General features: G+C 38.7%; 1 protein-coding gene across 1 annotated transcript in view; it reads left to right on the top strand.

The window, feature by feature from the left end:
- Positions 1-12,917, top strand: part of LOC127048209 (cytosolic beta-glucosidase-like) — a 98,588-nt gene extending 85,671 nt beyond the window's left edge. The window contains exon 6 of the mRNA XM_050947774.1: positions 12,826-12,917. Within this exon, the coding sequence (XP_050803731.1) occupies positions 12,826-12,836 (11 nt within the window). The 3' untranslated portion in view covers positions 12,837-12,917. The remainder of the gene's footprint in view (positions 1-12,825) is intronic.
- The last annotated feature ends 2,082 nt before the right edge of the window (positions 12,918-14,999 follow it).

Below are 14,999 nucleotides of genomic sequence, written 5' to 3'. Positions count from 1 at the left end.
TATGGAGAGAAGATCTCACCACAGTGAAGGTTGTAACTAACTTTCCTTTCAGTGCAGTTTTGATATGCCCACACCCTTAATTCCAGCAAACAGACATCAATTCACCCAGAATGGCTAGTGGGTGAGAATGTATTACACTCTGGTTGCTGACACCCTAAGGGTAATCATCTTACTATGACAAATGACTGTTCGCCTTAACCTCAAGTTCTAGTGGTTTGTAGCTTGAGAAAGAGCAACAAACAGTAGGAGGAACAGGCGAATGGGTAGATAAGGATTACACAGATATCCTTGACTCTTTAAAGCACCGAGAGACCCCTGGGTGGAAGGTGATACAGAAGTACAAAGTGTTATTACTTCTATCAGAGGTGAAATAAGAATCAGACTTTTCCTGTAGTAGAATTTTGGTAATGTCTTTATCCACCATTGTTTAAACCGCACAGCATTTCTTTGTTGAGAAGCCATTCCTTCCTGATTTTGTCTTGTCAATGGGAAGGAAACTTCTGTAAAGAATGACCTTCTCACAACATGTATGTATACATATAGAGACAGACCTGAGGAACCAATATGCTGAATATTACTGCTAGCAGTATTATGATTTAGGAGCTGCCACTCTGGGAATCCAAGTTCAAGCCTCTTCATGCAGTTGGCTTTACATGCCTTTGTATATTAAGCCAGAGTATCATGCAGAACTGAAAACATTTTATTTACCACTATAGCTGCAATAAACGAGACCGTGATGGGAATTCTACATTACGTTTTCAGTTTTCTTGTAAATGTGCTTTTACTCATAAAATATAATATACAGTTCTTATTTCTTTAATGGACTGTGAATGATTTGCTTGCGTGGTAGAAGCAGTGAGAGGGCGGCTTTGACTGAGAATGACATCTTTCTTGCAATTTGATTTTTTACAGCAGAATGGGTCATGGAAAACCTTGCAAATGCTTTACATTCTGATAAACCATTCTCCTATAAGGCTGCCTAATACCAGTCTTCACCTTATTGATTCTAAATTACATTGAATCCTGTTAGGATCACCTTCACTGAAAGACAAAGACCACTTTGTGATGACACTGAAAAAGGGCTCCGGAACTGAGAGAACAGGTTGACAGAATGTGAACCTTTTTGAAACATTCCAATGCAGTAACTTTACAACATTGTCATTCTGTGTGGGGCCTCAGCTGACAGTATTGGGGAGATCAGTACAAGTAATTCTTTTTGCACAGGAAGTACATTCTGTACCACACAGGATAATACATGATGTGCCCAGTGAGCTGTAAGCCATAGGCCATTCTGTTGGAGATGGTGCAATTTGATTAACGGAGATACCTTTCAGGGGGGAAAAATGCTGTTGCTGTGCACAAATTAAAATAACATGGCTGCAGGGAAAATATCTATAGAGAAGATGCTGGGGATAGAGCGCATAATAATAGCCTTGTCACGTTAGGATCTAGGGTACCAAAGATATAGGAGCCTTTTATTACAGTTTACAGGGCCTTCTTTACTAAACTTTTTTATTAGCAATAAATTCTGGTTTGGATACTAATTCGATGCATTTGAAAATTATGCCAAAGCGCACTTTTGTTCTTGTCATGAAAATATGGGGAATAAAGTCTACCTATACCCGCTGTGGCAAGCTGACACCTAACAAGATATATACTATTTGAAAATCTTATTCAATGCATTGCATAGGTAAGTTCACTATGGTTTACTTGGAACATTGCTGCAACAAATAATGTTAATATCTTTGTTTTGATATGACACACACAATTTATTTAATCTGGTATCTCATTTTTCAATATATTCATGAAAAGTGTTGCGGGGGAGGGAAGTCTGCCAGTACAAATGGTGTTCGTTTTCAATATGACAGCATTCACAATCCCAAGAAACGTAACAGTTGAATAGATAATGTCACATATCATAGCATTATTCGGATGGTGTGATCTTCTTATTGATTGGACAGCAGTTGCAAATTTAAAGCTTATGCTACATTTCACTAATACTTTGACAATGAAGAGCATGAGCAATGGTCTGTCAAATGTGTGAAAATAGCGCTTTGCAAGTAAATAAAGGCCCTGTTCATAATTCTGTGAATGGATGATGGTAACATTTATTGTGGAATTAAGCAATAATGAAATACAGGCTATGCTTTGTGCTCCAACCTAACATGGGGTTACAATGCAAGAGCAACTCTTTCATTACCGGTATTAGGAAATGGCTAAAATAGTTAGCTTCCCACCCCTCCATTGTAAGGAAATGACTTCTAAGAAAGATAAACAGAGAGATTATTGAAACGGTGGTCTGAAATCTCAGTAGTTACCAACCATTTAGACAGCAGGCATTTTATGCTGTTACATAACAGTGAGTAATATTCAAAGATTTTCTTAGTAAAGAGATAGAATGTAATTTGTTTTATGCTGTTACCCATTATAGGCTTGAATGAAAGGCCAAATAATTCTACTCAGATTTTAACTGCATCCCTCACTATGCTATCTGAGTTCTGAGCAACGGTGCATTAAGCAAGATGACTAGAATGTGTTACAAGTGGTTCCTTCTTCATTCCTCTTCCTAAGGGAAGAAATATATATGGGTGGTTAGTTTATGTGCTTTGCACTTTAATTTGTGAAGGCAAGGCCAAAGAGGTGTACCTTGGCCTTGGATCAAAAAGCCATGCTCATCATATGGAAAAACTTATTCCTATCTATGCTGGTTGTGCCTAGAGGTCCCAGATGAGACTGGGGCCCCATTAACTTAGGTGCTATACAAACATAGTTATAGACTTTCCCTACCTTAAGGAGATTCCAATTTAAATTGACAAGACAAAGCATGGGAGGGTAGATAGAGGCACAGAGAAATAAAGTTACTTTCCTGATGTGACATCACAGGTCAATGGCAGGGCCAGGACTATGAACCCAGGTCAGCTGAGGCCCAGACTGCTGTCCTAACCACTGGACCACACCGGTAGTTGTTGTTGTTTTTTTTAATTACTTGTTTTTCCTAACTTCTGATACATCCTCAGTAGAACTGGTTGAAAAATGGGGAGTCAGTGAATGGAGAGGGGAATTCACAAATATTTATGCATTTTTTCCTTGAGGGTTTGTAACTTTTGCTTTTGAAATGCCATTGAATAACCAGCTCTAGTGCTTAGTTTTCTGTTACCCTAAAAATGTCCACTTGAGAGTCAAGTTTTCATTTTATTTATATATGATTCTGAACCCTTGCCTCTGATTTCCTTATTTTCTATTCACTTTTAAAATATTGGAAAGAAACTACCATCCTTGATTATAAACAGGGGTTTTTTCAAGGCCAGTTCAGGAAAACATCTAGACCCACCATAAACTTACAGGACCTGAATCTGATCTCAGTCCAGCTGATATGAATCAGGGGTAACTCTGTTGAAGTCAGTGGAGTCAAGCTAGTATAAGAACAGCAAGGTTTGAATCTGCACAATTGCAGTCAGAATCAGACATCTGTTTTCCCACAACCTTGGGAAACAGGAACAAACAATCCTAATTCCAGTCGCTTCCATGACAAGGAATAAGGCTGAAACCTCTGTCTTTCTACTGTATATAATTCAAGGAATTATACTTCCTTCTAGAGTGATAAACTCTTACATAAGGAAAATAGCTGAGGTTAGACAAGTGATATGGCATAAATTGCAGTTTACTGAAGATCGAAGAAAGCAATTTAAGCCAATTAGATATGTGTTACAAGTAATTCTACTATGTGCTTTATCAGTGATATTTTTACTCTCCTGACACAGTCTATATATTCTCCTGCTACATCTATTCAAATGGGTTATGACTTTCTTTTCTAAAAAGAGTAAAATAAGATGCCCTGCTTCTGGCAGCTACAAATGAGGTCCAATATTTTTACTGCTGTCAGCTACCGGGTGTGATCTATCTTTAGTCAAAGCAGCATATCAACCATGCTGTGCAGTAGCTCCATGAGAAATATAAGATTTCAAGCCTATGCCAAAATTTTAAGTTGTATTCACCCTAGAGTCACATCTGTGAAATGTGCTGGGAGAACAGCAAAACATATTGCCTCCTCTATGGGGTATCAAGGAATCCTTTATCTTGCTATTACCATTCATAGACCCTATCACTTTCAGATGATGACAGAAAATCATTGAAACTAAAGTCCCTACTGTCCAGCAATGACAAAGAAAACATCTCAGCATATGAGTTGTCTTGTAGCTATTGTCATTGGGCACTGACAGCATGCAAAGTATAATGTCATCCTAATAATTAAAAGATCTTTTAGACAAACCCATTTTTCCCAGTGGTAATTGGTGTCAATTCATTTATCAAGTTTTCTTTATTAAATTGAGAAGAAATATTGCCACAGTGAGATACACAGGCATTTCGTAGCATTCCCAGGAAAAAGAAAACAAAACAACAAAAACTCAGAAAAGCAGACAAAATGTGTCTCTAGGAGAATGAGATACCTCATTCTCTTTTAATTTAAAAACTTCACATAAGGAAAATTTTATTCAGAATGTTAACAAAAAAATTGAAAAGTGAATGCATTGGATTTTTTATCCGTATTATCAAAGACTAGGGTTGGTTTTGATTCAGCCTTTTCTTTTTCCCAATGAAATGTTTCATGTTGTAATGTAATAGAATTGATAAGATCTGAGACACTGACTTTTAATGGAATTTCATTTTTTTAAAATAGGCACATATAATGTCTCCATAATAAACTCAATTAGAGAAAATAGAAGATTGCATTATTTCATCATTAATACAAAGAGCTGGATAATTAGGATGATGTGATATGCAGTTTGATTGAAATTCAACCCTCCCTGCATAAAACTGGAGTAATCAGGCCTTGTGTGGGGAACTCTCCAGGGCTGAAGGACAGACTTCACCTCCCAACCTGGAGACTCACTACAGAGCTGCACTTTACATCCCACCTCACAATGACCATATTTACAGCTTATGAGGAGCTTGAAGTGTACGGTATCTATGTGAGGCTCTTGTGCCTTTGGATCTGAGGAACTGCAGACGCACTAGGCCAGTCTCTACTGATTCTACTTATGGCCAACACTGATATCTGCCCCTTCATGGCTGTGAGGGCTGCACAGACCACTGCTCTTGTCCACCCTGAGAAGAGGCACTATGGGCTAAAAGTGGCCCAGCACACTCTGTATGTTTCCCTCCTCATTTGCGGACAATTCCACCTTAATTTAGAAATTACCTACATAAAAGATGAAGAACATTATGACAGAGCTCTCGTGTTCTATCCTTTTATAACCTCATGATGCTGGTGAAATCATTTGGGCCAGATCCCAAGGTGGTGTGACTTAATGTCGCTCCATTGCTTTCAGTGGTACTCTGGCAATTTCTGCCAGCTGAGGATCTGACCCACTATTTCCTCTCTATGTGTTTCAATACATTCTATTTCATTTTCTTTGTAAGCTGAAAATTTCCTGTTAATTATTTTGTTCTACTTCTTGTTGCAGCATCACGATCTCCTAACTACAATGTTCTGTGCTATTAATTCAGTCCTTTCATGCCATGTTTGCCCCCACCATTTCCTCTCCCTTTAAGCAGTTCCCCAAGCTATTTCCTAGCCTTTAAGGGCACTTTCCTTTCGTAGCACTAATAATTTTCCAAACATTTGTCTTCATATTTTTGTACTACCGTATCTTAATGTGTCTCACCAAATGTTATTGTCAAGGTCTTTCTATTTTATAGTTTCTAATCATGGCAGTTGAAATACTGTACATGTCAATGCCTCCCAACTAACCATTTTTTTACTGATAAAAAGAATAAAAACCTTTCAATCAATCTGAAACCAGTTTATTCCTGAATGTATTGTCCAAAACTGCACTTTTATGAATGAATCAGTTTCTGATTTGCACTGAACAAATTAATTTTCTGATACAATCAGAATAAAAGGTAGTTTTTCAAAATTCTAAGGGTAAAATTCAGTTCTGTGCTCAGCAACTGTACAAGCACTTAAATGGGACTTAACAGATGCATGAGACCTTTATATGTGTTGTTTGTATTGGAGGGAAATTTACAGAGCTTCATTAGTTCACTATGTTACATTAGTACCCCTTGGAATAAGCTAGGGTTTTGGCTGTCAGATTTCTATTATCTCACACTGTTCTCTGTCTTATGATTAATGAGAATTTAACAAAGCCAAGAATGGTATGCTCCTAAATTGTCCCTTATTTGTTTAAAAATTTCAGTCAATATGTTTTATAATAAATGTTTTACATGATTTATATATGAAGATTCCCAACACCTAGAATTCATGAGAAATTGTATAATGATAAACCAATGGGGCAGGATTTGTAGAAAAAATAGTTTCAAGCTTCCAAATAGTTGTTATAAACAACTATACAAATGTTTTGAGAATGAGGAAATGTGTCCTATTTTTCTTTCAAACTGACATGCCTGAAATGGCTCTTGAATTCATTTGAAATTAATTTGGCTTCTATGGAATGCTGCATTGTCAGATTTCTCCAAGTCTGCCAAGAAGCTTATTTATTTCATTATTCTTAATCTTATAACCCTGGCTGCTATGACACATGGCATGGGGCTTACTAAGCATTCCTTTGCTAACATGTGGGCACATCCCAAAACTACCAGACCAGACACCATCTCCCCTTTCAATTGCAAGGACCCAGAATGCTCACAGGGTTTAGTGGCGTCCATGACCTTAGTCAAACCACCTATCTTCCCGTGCTTGCAATCAGCATAGGGGCAATGTTCCTTTGTGTCCCCGTTTCCCACAAGAAAAATCCACCAGACCCTCATAGATTCATAGACTCTAGGACTGGAAAGGACCTCGAGAGGTCATCGAGTCCAGTCCCCTGCCCTCATGGCAGGACCAAATATTGTCTAGACCATCCCTAATAGACATTTATCTAACCTACTCTTAAATATCTCCAGAGATGGAGATTCCACAACTTCCCTAGGCAATCTATTCCAGTGTTTAACTACCCTGACAGTTAGAAACTTTTTCCTAATGTCCAACCTAAATCTCCCTTGCTGCAGTTTAAGCCCATTGCTTCTTGTTCTATCATTGGAGGCTAAGGTGAACAAGTTTTTTCTCTCTCCTCCTGATGACACCCTTTTAGATACCTGAAAACTGCTATCATGTCCCCTCTCAGTCTTCTCTTTTCCAAACTAAACAAACCCAATTCCTTCAGCCTTCCTTCATAGGTCATGTTCTCAAGACCTTTAATCATTCTTGTTGCTCTTCTCTGGACCCTCTCCAATTTCTCCACATCTTTCTTGAAATGCGGTGCCCAGAACTGGACACAATACTCCAGCTGAGGCCTGACCAGCGCAGAGTAAAGCGGAAGAATGACTTCTCGTGTCTTGTTTACAACACACCTGTTAATGCATCCCAGAATCACGTTTGCTTTTTTTGCAACAGTATCACACTGTTGACTCATATTAAGCTTGTGGTCTACTATGACCCCTAGATCTCTTTCTGCCATACTCCTTCCTAGACAGTCTGTTCCCATTCTGTATGTGTGAAACTGATTGTTCCTTCCTAAGTGGAGCACTTTGCATTTATCTTTATTGAACTTCATCCTGTTTACCTCAGACCATTTCTCCAATTTGTCCAGATCATTTTGAATTTTGACACTGTCCTCCAAAGCAGTTGCAATCCCTCCCAGTTTGGTATCGTCTGCAAACGTAATAAGCGTACTTTCTATGCCAACATCTAAATCGTTGATGAAAATATTGAACAGAACCGGTCCCAAAACAGACCCCTGTGGAACCCCACTTGTTATACCTTTCCAGCAGGATTGGGAGCCATTAACAACTACTCTCTGAGTACGGTTATCCAGCCAGTTATGCACCCACCTTATAGTAGCCCCATCTAAATTATACTTTCCTAGTTTATCTATAAGAATATCATGCGAGACCGTATCAAATGCCTTACTAAAGTCTAGGTATATCACATCCACCGCTTCTCCCTTATCCACAAGCCTCGTTATCCTATCAAAGAACGCTATCAGATTAGTTTGACACGATTTGTTCTTTACAAATCCATGCTGGCTATTCCCTATCACCTTACCACCTTCCAAGTGTTTGCAGATGATTTCTTTAATTACCTGCTCCATTATCTTCCCTGGCACAGAAGTTAAACTAACTGGTCTGTAGTTTCCTGGGTTGTTTTTATTTCCCTTTTTATAGATGGGCACTATATTTGCCCCCTTCCAGTCTTCTGGAATCTCCCCCGTCTCCCATGATTTCCCAAAGATAATAGCTAGAGGCTCAGATACCTCTTCTATTAACTCCTTGAGTATTCTAGGATGCATTTCATCAGGCCCTGGTGACTTGCAGGCATCTAACTTTTCTAAGTGATTTTTTACTTGCTCTTTTTTTATTTTCTCTTCTAAACCTACCCTCTTCCCGAAAGCATTCACTATATTAGACATTCCTTCAGACTTCTCAGTGAAGACCGAAACAAAGAAGTCATTAAGCATCTCTGCCATTTCCAAGTCTCCCGTTACTGTTTCCCCCTCCTCACTGAGCAGTGGGCCTACCCTGTCCTTGGTCTTCCTCTTGCTTCTAATGTATTGATAAAAAGTCTTCTTGTTTCCCTTTATTCCCATAGCTAGTTTGAGCTCATTTTGTGCCTTTGCCTTTCTAATCTTGCCTCTGCATTCCTGTGTTATTTGCCTATATTCATCGTTTGTAATCTGACCTAGTTTCCATTTTTTATATGACGTCTTTTTATTTTGAAAAACTGCCAACTTTCCTCAGTTGTTTTTCCCCTCAGTCTTGATTCCCATGGGACCTTACCTATCTGCTCTCCTCTTGTGTATTCTTCCTATACTCTAAGTAAGCACCTTTTATTGTCCCCTCCCTCAAAGTCCCCATTCCCTTATTTCCCCCCCAATGGCTTGTTGGCCTATGTAGCTGTCCTTCAGATTTAGCATACAGCTATGTCCACAGTGGTATCTTCAGTGGCCCTACGAGGTGCTAATATACTCAGCAATCTCCCAGGCACGGCACTACGAATTGCTCCAATACCGAGTCCATTCATTTCCATACTGTTTGGGTCTCAGACTTGAACCAGTCAGTTGCCCAGTCTGTCAGGTGCCAGCAGGGGTGAAAGTAAGGTGGTACGGGCCAGTATGGTATACTGCTGGTACCGACTCCTACCGACTTACTTTAAAGTGCTGCTGCTTTTGTGCCCTCCCATTGGCACCCCTGCCAGGTCTCTAGCGGCATGGCCACTGACGGGGGAGCACAAAAGGGGCAGCAATGGACCCTGCTTAAAGCGCTGCAACAGCAGCACTTTATGGTTGCTGTCCCTTCCCCACCACCCCCGGCTGCCAACGGCCCTTCCGGAGGTGGAGTGCAGAGCCAGCGCCCATACCGGTAAGTTTTCAATTTTACTTTCACCTCTGGGTGCCAGGCAAAGGAGTAGAGCCACATTCCTAGAGAAAGAGGATGACCTTGAAACCATTACTGGGATTCTTCCTCAGAGATGCACCATCAGTTTCATGGCCTCCATCTGTTGCAACGTCCTCATCTCAGGTTGGATAAGCAGCTTGTGCGTGCACCATAAGAGACCAGACAAAGAGTTCAGAGCTCCCACTGAGCTGTAGCAGCTACATACTCTTAAATGAATAAGTCAGCCTCTGGGTCCTCTTTTGACCCTAGCATGGATAGTGAATGGCTGGCTTACTAGCAGCATCAATGGTTAATAACTTTCTGAAATAGTTGGTGTTGGAACAGTTTCCACTGCTGGGCTGCGGGCTTATTGTGTGTCCATTGTTGTCAGGGTGATCTTGCTGCTCCTTTGAAAATTGCTTCAAGGCCTGTAGTGCTACAGAACAACACTGTCCGTTTGTTGTGCCACCAGATGTTCCAAGACTGCTTCTATTTCCTTCGCTTTGTGCAGAGAGGTTCTAGAAATCCTGTTTCTTGTACTAATGTCAATGGCTCCCTTCCTGCCCTATCTTCAGGAGAGCATGCAGACGTCAAGTTAGTGCGCAAACTTTCACTGCTTTCCTGCAGGTTGGCTTTATTGATAACAATAGAACAGCATAAACCAAAGCTTCTAAGCTCCTTCCTGAGTTTAGACATCCCTAGACCAAGCCCTGAAGGGAAAATTCTGTTGCTTGTCTACCCAGAGATCTACTCACATCTCCCATATATCTTAGGTGGAGTTGAAAAGCCACACCAGCCACAAATAAAGCAGCAGAACATCAGCTGCTTCATGCAGGATTCTAAATCCTGCTAACAGAATGGGGAAAAGGAAGTGCCTGTGACAGCCAAGATGCCTTGGCTTTGCCTCAGTATTCATCTGCCGGCAGCAGAACACTAGCTGGCCACAGCATATACACCTCTACCTCACTATAACACGACTCAATATAACACGAGTTAGGATATAATGCAGTAAAGCAATGCTCTGGGGGCGGGCGGGGATGCGCACTCTGGTGGATCAAAGCAAGTTCAATATAACACGGTTTTACCTATAACGTGGTAAGATTTTTTGGCTCCCGAGGACAGCGTTATATTGAGGTAGAGGTGTAATTCAATTAACATTATCCGTTATATTCTTCTATCTGCAGAATTGCTCAAACTTATTCCCTGTTTACTCCTGTGATCCACTTTATAGCCTTATTTCCTATTGCCATCAATCTCTATCTTTTTATTTCTCTGCTAGAAACCATATAATTCTTATCAGCTCCTATAGTACCTCATCCACTCCTCCTTTACTTTATATTGTATGGTGCTATCAATATTCCATTCTTATATATATTTTTAATCCCAGACAATAGTATTGTATCATCTTTACTTTGGCTCTGATAAAAGAAATGTAATATTTTGGTATGAAAACTACTTGGTAATCCACATGAATATACAAGAGATTTGGTTTCTGTATTGTAAAAAGGTCTGTTTTTTTTTTTTTTTTTTTTTTTTACAATATCTTTAAATCTGATGGAACATTAAAATTTTTTACACGTTTTTCTCCTTTAAAAATGAATGTAGTGCTCATGAAAGCTGCCACATTGAAAGCACTGAGAAAAGAAGACTGTTTAATAGACCATGGAATAGATAAGTAGCAACAATGTAAATTTCAGAGAGTGCTTAAAAATTGACCTGGAGAAGCTACCTGATCCTTCTCCCATTCAAGTCAATGGTAAAACTTTCTCACCCTTAGCTCTTGTTCTTGCTTCTCAGACTGAGACCATGGTTTGTAGGGAATAGTATATAGATACCTTTCCAGTAAGATCTGGTCTGGGCATATGTTATAGAACAGCTGTTAGATGGTTATACCTCTGTCACTATGGAGCTGGGCTAGATTCAGATCAATTGGGGATAGGTTTTGTGTCCCGTTACCAGTCCTCCAAGCCATCCAGTCCACCCAAATTGTATTTAAAATAAGAGTGTGTTACTGTTAACTTTGACTGATATATGATGGGTTTCCATTAAATGTTCACTTTTTGGCTATAGAAGTTGGCTATATAGGAATCTGAAAATGAAGAATTTTCTGAATATAGGTGATACAGTGACTATCATCATGATTTTTAAATGTGATGGCCAGAAGAAATACTTGAAATTTTATAAACAGATGGATCCTTTTTGCATGATTCACTAATGTTTTACAATTAACTCATTAACAGGTTTATTGCCAAAATTAGCAATAAAAAGTGTTCATGAGCTTCGATCAAAAGCAGTTTTTTGCAATTACATAGATACAAAACAATCTGCATGATAGTTTGGGGCTAAACATTGCTCAGATCAGAATTTCACCTGCTGTTTTCAAATAAAAGTTGACAAATAGGAAACTGAACCCTGCAGATTCCCTCAGTTATTTCATATCTGAGAGCCTCAACCTTAATTAATATTAATTACAGGTAACAGCAACAGATGAGTTTGAAAGGCTGGTTGTATCTGTCCATCTTCATGAACAAAACTGCTCACTAGACTAGGAGGCTATGATGGACTAACTTCTTCAAGGCTCCTTTAGTTTTATTTTTCTGTATCTGAGACCACCATGCTTTCCATGTTATAAATAACATTTGGTTTTAAAGTGCATAATATGTAGAAATATGGTACATGGGACATTTCAAACCCAATTATTTAATAATCACTGCTGGTCTGGGACTGACTTAGGAAGTGAAAGGAGATTACAGCCAAGGTTTTCAAAATGGACCAATGATTTTTGGACGCCTCCATTTTTGGGGGCCTGATTTGAGATAGCTTAAGGGGGCTTGATTTTTTCAGAAAACACAGAGCACCTTCTCTCTCTGAAAATCAGGGTCCTCAGCTGAGGTACCCCAAAATCACTAGTCCCTTCCTCAAACCTTGCTCATAAATTCTTATTGTGGATTCAGCTTCAGGATTGATAAATGGAGACCAGTCTTTCTCTTCTGACCTGATAGGCCTAAAGGAGAAACACAAACCAAAAGTACAAAACACAATGATGTCAACTAGATAATATATCAGTTCACATAGTATACTGGGTTGGTGTATCTGGAGGGTGAAATCCAAGCAATCCATACTGACTCACTGAAGATGCATTGTACTTATCCAATGTATAATGGCCTTTCTTTAAAGACCAGTATACCCTATGGCCCACTACACTTTCTCCTTTGCATTGTTGTGTCTTGGACACTAGTCTTTAGTGCAATGGACAGATAATTAAGTGTATAGTTACTATTATTGAGATTAGGAGTTTTTAAACACGCTTCTCTTGAATACTGTATTGAAAACATGCACTGTCATTTCATCCCAGTTTCTGCTGAGGTACAGCAAAAATTGCTTAAATAATTATAATTAATAAAGAAATGTCATAAATTATCAGAAGAGTAAAATAGCTCTCTTTTACAGGAAGCAGATAAATAAAATATGCCATATTGTGTGGACTTAATGAAACTCGGAGGTTTAGTTCCATGCAGAAGATCTTGGTAGCACCATTAAACAAGCACAACAACTTTGCTGTATATGTAAGAATATGCTTTGGACTTTGGAAATTGAGGTAAGATTTCGACCCTGTCTCCTGCTTTCCCCAGTGGCAATCGCTGGGATTTAAACTGTGGACTAGGATATGCCCCTGATGTCTTAAGTGGGAATCATGAGCATTTTTATGAAGGCAGAATTTGATCTCACTTTTGTTTTAATTCCCATTCACAACAAAATGAGTTAAGGACTGTTTCCTGTTTTTGAATTTCTTGTTTCTATGGGTTTAAAAAAAGTGTGTTTAAAAGTTTAATCTTGCTTGTGCAGATGATCCTTAATGATACTTTGAGATTCATTTCTCTTATTTTGGGTGGTATATTGAAGACTGTTATGAGCGATCACATACATATCTTGCAATGACTTCTCTGGACCTGATACATCTCTTATGTCTACACATAATGATGAAAGAGTTATTTGCATAATAAGCCATACAGTTGTTGCTGGGAGTTTGTATATTAAAAAACAAACAAACTATATATCAGATGGACTATCCTGCACATTCAGAATGAGCATATGTACAAAAAGTTCCAGTTTCAATTTATAGTGATTTTTTAAATAGAGGATGTTATAATTCTCTAAGAAATAGGGTTTATAGCAATAGAAGCATTGAAAGACCCTTAAATATATCAGAACAAGTGGGCACCACTGTGGTATACAATTTTTCCTATTTGATACTTGTTAACAAGGTCAGCGATCCATGAAGAAGAGTCTTCTTTGAGTTTTGGTGTCTGAGAGTTTAAATTAATGGTTTGGGAGTAGAGTCTATTACCATGGGCTGTATAGCTAGCAATCATTTAAATTCAAGATAAACTACATACAGACTGGGGCATTCAAGGTGCCTAGTTGTACCTGTGATCATTTCTTTCTCATTCTCATTACAATATGTCATCAAAAATACAAGTTTGTAAGATGTTTCCTCTGTTTACCATATGTTTGATATTCACGGCCCAGCTGCAACAAAAAAAGGAGTAACTTGGTAATATTGCTATCTGTTCCAAATATGAAATAAGTACATACCTCAGTTTTCAATCTAGCTGACCTTTAAAGACTAGTAAAGGAGAAACAGACATCAGCGAACAGCATCTGAACCTTTAGGGATAGTTGATGTTATCCTATGCCTGCGTGGCCTACACAGTAATGTAATGTTTCCCAAGAATAATACAGATATTATGTCAGTGAAACAGAAATCATAGAATGATGATCTGAGGATCAGCAAGAAGTAAGGCTTTGACCTTGAAGGGGTTTAAGAATGCCTTACGAACAGTTATCTGGGACATAATTAAAGGCATTTTAACATCATAAGCCCTGAAGAATGCAAGCCATCATCAGTGCACATTGAGGAGTAAAAGATATTGCTTTTATAGCTGTGGAGCTTATGGTCAGAAGTGAAATGAAATATTAGAAAGGTGACAGTTTTATAATAATTTTATACTTACTTATTGTAATTTTCATTTGCAGCTTTTTGCCTCTGACTGTCTGCAATAGCTTTAAGTATTTCTCACCGCAGCACATCCTGTAATATCAGAGACTTTCTGTGGTCTTCATTTTTGTCATTACAGTGAACATAGCAGCAATGAGCAAACAGTTAATGATATTAAAACGATGCAAATTATTCATCCTAACAAAGAATAGGAGATGAGAGTTCTCAAAGACATCAGGTTATCATTTATTTTAACTTTCTATGTTAACAATACTCTACAGGATCTCTGGGACCCCAAACAGAAGAGTTTAACTGGATTATTTTGAGCTGGATAATAAATTAATAATTAATAGTTGTTGACTTCTGCAAAAAAAAAGGAGGTGCAGAGAAAAATAGAGATATAAAGAAATTAAGAGAACATTTGAATGTTACTTAAAACTCCGGAGCTCTTGATGCTATGGCCCTCCTTGGAATACATGGAGGACACAAGGCGGCTAGAGTCATCTGAAAAACAGGGTACACCATGTGTCTGCAAGATCTACACTGAGCGTATGTCACAATGAACATGCAAACCAGTGACACTTTTCCAGTATGAATTTGTCAACTCTTGGCGTGCATGGAGGAG

The sequence above is a fragment of the Gopherus flavomarginatus genome, chromosome 3 (assembly GCF_025201925.1).
Source record: "Gopherus flavomarginatus isolate rGopFla2 chromosome 3, rGopFla2.mat.asm, whole genome shotgun sequence".
In the NCBI taxonomy this organism is placed as follows: domain Eukaryota; kingdom Metazoa; phylum Chordata; order Testudines; family Testudinidae; genus Gopherus; species Gopherus flavomarginatus.
This window is presented reverse-complemented; position numbering and strand designations above follow the sequence as displayed.